Source organism: Athene cunicularia (assembly GCF_003259725.1).
Source record: "Athene cunicularia isolate RWA chromosome 4 unlocalized genomic scaffold, athCun1 chr4_part1, whole genome shotgun sequence".
NCBI lineage: Eukaryota > Metazoa > Chordata > Aves > Strigiformes > Strigidae > Athene > Athene cunicularia.
The window spans coordinates 72,067-78,884 of record NW_020799098.1 but is presented as its reverse complement, the minus strand read 5'-3'; the positions used below and the strand labels follow the sequence as shown (position 1 = coordinate 78,884).

At 50.6% G+C, this 6,818-nt stretch overlaps 1 protein-coding gene across 1 annotated transcript in view; it reads right to left on the bottom strand.

Moving 5' to 3' along the window:
* The window catches only part of DYSF (dysferlin), an 86,841-nt gene that overhangs the window by 9,626 nt on the left and 70,397 nt on the right, over positions 1–6,818 (bottom strand). The window contains exons 49-50 of the mRNA XM_026846857.1: positions 2,443–2,542; positions 648–826 (exon numbers count right to left, since the gene is read on the bottom strand). Of these exons, the coding sequence (XP_026702658.1) occupies positions 648–826; positions 2,443–2,542 (279 nt within the window). The remainder of the gene's footprint in view (positions 1–647; positions 827–2,442; positions 2,543–6,818) is intronic.

The following is a 6,818-nucleotide window of genomic DNA, read 5'->3' as shown; positions in this document are numbered from 1 at the left end:
AAAAAAAAAAAAAAAACATATGATGAAAAATTGGGGAAAGAAAAGCTACTTTGAGTGTAACCCAACCACTACCAACAAGGACCATGAGGACCCCAGTAAGAGCAGATTTCAGACAAATCCCTCACCTGCTCACTACAGTGTTCTCAGCAGATACCCCAGGACATCTTAAATGTCTCTGACACCCAAGTTCAGGCAACCAACTCAGGGGTCTTTTGCTGAACGACTTAATTCCCTTCCTGGCCTCCCTTACCTATGTTGAACAGTCGCCAAGGACTTGAACAGTTGAACAGGAGCCCAGACACTTACATTTAAATACATCAGTCTGACAGCTGGAACCTTTCCCTGGTACTTGTCGCAACACAACATCGTTAAGAATAGATGTGATACAGAGTCAAATTAGGTGGCATGTTCCAAAAAACACAGCAAAAATCCCACAGAACAAACGATTTCTTCTGAGGCCTTTGCATGGTGCTGGACAAATCCTGGCAAACGTCCAGCTGACAAAAGCTGGTCCAGTTTGTAAAATTTGCAGCCCAAGGCAGCAACGCTTGCCCCGAGCTTGGCTTCCTGCGCCAACCTGGCCCAGCCACATCCTTCCCCAATGCTCTGAGAGTCCCCCAAGAGAACACATGAAGAGGCCACCTTACCGCCAGGATCTTCTTCTGATCCTGCTCAGCAACACAGGGCCACCATCCCTTGACAGTTTTCTGCTCAAAGAGTGACACGAAGCGCCCTGAAGACAAGGTCTCATCTACCAGCTCTGAGGAGCACTTCTCGGCGGTCTTGGCAGGTTTGGGCATCCTGTTGAGATCCATCTGAATGGAGCCTGCAAGGAGGAACGTTACTGGGAGACACCTCGGTGCAACAGGACTTTAAAATGTGGACGCTTTCCCTGAAGAAATATTCCCTGTGACCTCAGGGGGCTTGGGCAAGGGGGAGAGCGGGCTCAAGTGTGGCCCTATTCATTGTTTTAGCCAGTGGGTCTTCCTAGGAATTGAGCACTTGGCGTCGCCGTCGTGCTTAGGAAGACGTGAGCCGTGACGTCCTTCTAGGAGGTGCTGCAAAACATCTGCTGACCCGCACAGCCGTAACGTTGGATGATCTGCACGGAAGTCAACCAGGGAGGCTGAGATTTTTAATGGAGACTAACAGATTTAGGTGAAACTCAAATTGCAGACAGCCAGAGCGCGGTCGGTATGCGAGCGCTGGGCAGAAGGCTTGCAGATCCCCGAAGAGGCTCTTTGATTGCTCCACCCAGATGAGAAATTGCAGCAGGCTAAATACGAGGGACACACCACAAAGTTGACGGCTTCCTTCTCAGACAGAGTGATCGGGCTATTAGCACATTTATCTAGCCTTTAGGAAATCTGAGCTCAGCTCTCCAAGTGTTAGCTGACAGCGCCAGCTTTTCATTTACATGGCTGCACCAAACCACCTTACGGTTCGGAATGGCCAAGAGCTCACACAGGGTCTGGTCCTGCGGCTCAGCCGCGTGGCAGCAGGTTTTTACGCTGCCGTGGACATCTCCCATTCGATATCTTCCTGCATTTGGAACTTCCCGGCGCCGCAGATTCTTGTCAACAGTGACAACAGCAGCACAGATCAGGTTTGTAGTGAAGCACTTCTGAAGTCCATCGATGAAAAGTGCCTCACAAAAGCCAAAGGCCGCTTTTATTTGCTGGACTTTACAGAGAATTAATGCTGGCAGTCAGGAGCTCCTGATGTGCAGAGCCAGAACTTGAAAACACACCTTGGAGAGGGGTTGGGTTTTTTTTTTCAGCACTCAGCCTATGTAATTAATCAAAGACAGAATTTCAGAGGATCTTGATCACACATTTCTTCAGTGAAGCTTTTGATGTTTGAATTTCTTTTTTAGTGGCAAAAAGAAAGGTAGAACAAGATCCAACCAAAAACTCGCAATGCTGGAACCTCCAGCTTCTGCACAGATCATCTGCTGCATGGCTCTGCTATCTTCCCTATTAGAGGTTTTTCTTTTCTTTTTCCCTTGACCTAAACCTAGATTTCTGAGGGTGATTAACACAGCTACCACTGAAAAAGGCAAGTGTTGGGCTGAGTTGTCTTTGTGTCTAAACATCCCAGGTGAGGCAAGGCAGCTTAAACACGCGTTAGCCCTGATGCGCACATTTCAGCACAGACTCCGATGAGTCATGGAGAACTGGGGCCTCCTGGAAGGTGGCTGTGCGGGATTTGATGATGCTCTCAACATTATGTCAGCCCAGGAGCAGGCTGCTGCAGGCTGAGACTGGAAATCTGCCTGATACAAACCATTTATCATCAGTCCTGAACTTATGCTGACACCGAATCCTGTTCAGTGGCTTAAACTGGTCTCGTTACAATTTCTTCATATCCTGAAAGTATTCAATAAATTTTCTTTCCTGTCTGCATCGGCAGGGATGGAGCCAAAAACCTCTCCCAACTTACCCAAATAGTCATCAAAAGAGAACTTGTCATTGTCCCAGATCTGCAAGATAAGCTGCGGTGGGATCTTGTTTTCTGTTTTGTCCAAGCTCCAGAAGTGCTCCTAAAATCACACCACCAAAGAAACCAAAGAAAAACAAAGGGCTCATTAGTAGAAGCGAGCAGAGCCTGGCTCCTCTCACGTCTCCGCGGTGGAAGTCTTGTAACACCACGCTCTTGGTGTGTCCTGCCCCAGTTCCGCAGGTCCAGAGCCACAGGAGCACAGCACCTGCTCTGGCTAGTTCCTGAACAGGGAAAACCCAAGATGCTTCTGGAATGTGAGTTGCTGTCAATTTGTGTCTTAATTTACTGACAATATTTTAGCAAACAGGCACCACGAGCTTGCAAATAGGATCTTCTGGAGTGACAGCATCATATTCACACGAGTTAGATGCGAGGGACTCTCCAGGGTGAAGAGAGCAGCGAGTGTTGGGTGCCGGTGCTGTCAAACTTCACCTTCCTCTTAATTAATGGGAAAACGGAGGAATAGCACTTACGGCAATTCAACTGCGTCCCTTCCCCTTCTGCCCAGCTCTCACCCAGCTCTGCCAGCAGCCAGAGCCCTGACGAGCCAGCATCCATCACTGCTCTGATCTGCTGCCGCGTCTGTCGGAAGCCGTCTTGTGCAGTTGGTCAACTCAAGACCAGCAAACACCTCTACCACCTGCAGGTAGCCCGTGGCTCCCGAGTTTACTTACTGAACAGGAATACGTAAAGAAAGAGGCCAGTACTTTGATAGCAGCTCACTGCATGGTGAGTTCCTCACTTCTCAGGTGACTGTGTTCATCTTTTCTGCACATCTCCCAGGTTTTCGCTCTCGGGAGATGTGGATGTTAGAGTGTTGGACATCGTAACCCAGTCAATGTGCTGCTAATACTACACTGGGCTGCTGCCAAGCTGCATACATGTTTGCCACATTTATTACTACGTCTAAGTTTAAGAAAGGAGAGATTCAGAGCACCAGCGAGTCGCGATGTTCAGAGACAGTCTCCCGGTACAACCGATCGAGTGGTGGCACTGTGACACCTGATTTCAATCCTTGCAAGGCAAGATCTCTCACTGCCTATATGCCCTTCTCACCTCTATTAAATGGGCAAGTTTTTATCTCTTCCCTGCCACTCGAGCTGCTGAGACAACCTGTGGAAAGGTTTTGCAGCAGTCCCAGAAGCCTATTTGCAAAGCACCAGGAATGAAAATTACACGGTGAGCATCCCCTGTGATTATCATCATTCCCCCAGCCCTTGTGCAGCCCTTGATCACCCATCAGTCCTGCAGCCCGGCCACAGCAGTAAGGAGTAGCCACTGCCTGGGAGACGGCATCCGTGTGGGGTGAGCGCAGGATCAGCCACAGGAGGAGCAATTTCTGCGTTCTGGACAGGAGATGGTTTCCAAAACACTCACCCCCGAGAAGTCTGCAACTGCAGGGGCTGGGTTACTACAGTGGATAGGTCAACAGCAAGCAAGGCAGATGGTCTGGATAGTCAGGCCAAGACTCCCCAAAAAGCCAGTCAGGGGGAACATTTACATGAGACCTCTCCAGCCAGGAGGGTTTGAATCCCATTACTGTGACAATGAGCTTGCGGTCATATCATTACAATATCTGGTGGATAAGTGCCCATGCCACAAAATTTGCTATTTATGTGGTTGCAACCAGTAATATCTCCCCACAGGGATCTAATACCACTTTTGGGATGCCACAAGATGCCTGAGAGTTAGGACTGAGAAGTGTTAGAACAGGAGGGGTGAGACAGAGAAGCACAAAAAGCCGAGGTCTTGTTATTTCTGGCTCCAGCCAGGACTTGCAAAGAGGAGGCAGAGTCACGACCGGTGTCTACTGACAGCAGAGGCTCAGAGGTGTGTCCTGCGGGCAATGCCTCCTGCCACGCTCTTGCAACATGGCAGTATCATAAACGGAACAGATTTAATTAAAACCAGGAAACTTCAGCATTATTCATGACACATACGTAGCACCATAAATCCACTGCGGTGGCTACAAGACTCTGATTCATTATATCGTGCAATATTAAAAAAAAAAAAAAAAAAAAAAAAAAAAAAAAAAAAAAAAAAAAAAAAAAAAAAAGGAGGGGGGTGGGGGGAAAGAATGTGTCACACTCCATAAGAACATAAATATTCAAGCAGGGAGACTGTGGGCACTTAAATCCCATTGAAACTGGTTTCACTTTAAGAGATCACCCTGGACGGTTATATTTCAATTTAGCTCCATTCCCCGCCTTGCTTTGGAAAAACATGCCAGCATTTTTGCAATGGAGCATTTTATTTATGCATTTTAAATATTTTATAATCTAGAAAAATAAAATAAAGTCGATGGAAACTTCCATCTCTCCCCCTCTGCTCATTGCAATGTATTAAAACGTATGTTTATTCAAGGCGGAGGGGAGGGGGGGGGTGTTTTCCCAGCTAATAAGTCATTTTAAATTAAAACTGCTAAAAAGGGAAAGAGCTTATGGTGATTCTTCCCTTTCCCATGTATTGGCCGGGTCCTGCCCTGCAGAAGGGCTGTTAGCCATGCAGAGGAGAAAGCCCCAGGAACCACGCACCCGTGGCTAGAGAAGGCAGCCAGGTGACCACCATGGGTTGGAAAGGGGCGTCTGGGGGCTGTGAGATGGAGGAGGAGCCACCCCCCCATGGCGACACACCGCCGGCTCCTTCCTACTGCCCCTTCCCGGGGCGATCCGGGCACCACCATCTATGCTCAGCTTGGGAGAGGATGAAACTTGTCCTACAGGTGCCTCTTCCCCTCCGGTCCCTGGCTCAGAGGCCAATTTCACCACCTCTGCATCGGTCAGACGTGTCCCTCCTCCCCGAGAACCGCTCCGCTGCTGCCTGGGTGTTAGCACCTCTCCAAGCACGCCTCGGACCTTCTCTTTGCACCGCCCCATCCACCTGAAGTTGAACACCAGCAAAATCTGTCGCTTGAGCCGCCCCTCTGGAAGGGGGGTGAGGCGGTGGCAGCTCTGCTCTCTGGCAAAGGTCCTGCCTGCTGGAAGGACCAACCCCACGAGCGTCCTGATGGAGAAAGAGGATGAACCGGGAAAAGGAGCAGGCTGCCGTGAGACCCAAATTACTGCCCCAGTTCTGAGCTGCTGCAGCAATCCCCCCCGGCCCCCCGCCCTCGGTGGGCTCCTTTCCTCTTCTCCCAGGACAGGAGGAGAGCACCCTGAGCCCAGGCCAGCAGGTGCTGTGGTGCCTTGTGGCCATCTCCTGCGCAATCAAACACAACGGGAGAAGCGTCCCCCGGCACCGACTGTGCAATTGCTGGCAAACACGCAGGAATTCGGGTTTCCACCTTCCCACTGCGGCGCCCAAGGACTTGCCTGCACTCAAAGCCAACAAAACCCTGGTCAAGTGGGTGCTCACTGCATCCCCCCACCTCCCCAGCACCACTCCTACCCCCGAGGGCAAAGCCCCGGCTTGCCGGGGACTCCCTGCCTGATGGAAGATGACTCAGGCAGGATTTGACCCTTTCCTGGTGGCAACGCGGAGCTCGTACAACGCCAGCATGATCTGTACAGCTTTGGCCTTTCTTGTGGAAAAACAGGGTAAATGTGGTTTGGCTGGTGGCGAAGCTTTCCTCCTCGGAGCCCCGTGAAGCTGGGGACACGGCAGAGCAGAGCTGGAAGCGCAAGCTGGGGAAGGAGGAATTTGATGCTGAGCAAAGTTTATGGGTCCATTTCAAGGCAGTGTGAAATTTGCCTCCATGATTAAATCTAGCTCCGAAAAGTTCACTATAAAAACAACCCACGGCAAGAAATTTATTTCCTAGCCTTTTGCAAGACATGGAAAGGAAGGGGGCTTGAATTATTGTTTGGGGGTTTGTTTTGCAGTGTAGGGGAGAGAGGGGAGGCTGGTGAATATTTTACGGTCGTGAATAATGCAGCAGGGGAGTCAGGAAAAAAAAAAATAAGCTCATATCACTAGAAAAGTGTTGACAGGGCCGCATTTCTTCTGGGTTGCTTATGTGCTACAGAATACAAAGTAAGGAGCAACCCCTCTTCTTCGAGGAGGCAGTGAAGCGCCAGCATGTTGGTGCCCAAGCAAACCTGGCCCGCTGCAGCGTGAGCAGGGGGGGGAGCACCCGGTCCCTCATCCCGCGGCAACTGGGGAGCCCCAGAGGTGCAGGAGACCCCCTTGATGTCAGCCCAGAGGAGCCTCTCCTGCTGCAGCCTGTCCTGCAGGACCATCCGAAAGGCGCTGAGAAACTGCTGCTCAGAACCTCATCCCGTTGGGATGTTTCACATCAAGCAGGTGCCCGAGAGCGCCCGTTACCGCACCTTTACTGGACTAACTCGCCTCTTGGCCTCCCCTGCTCTCGCCAGCTC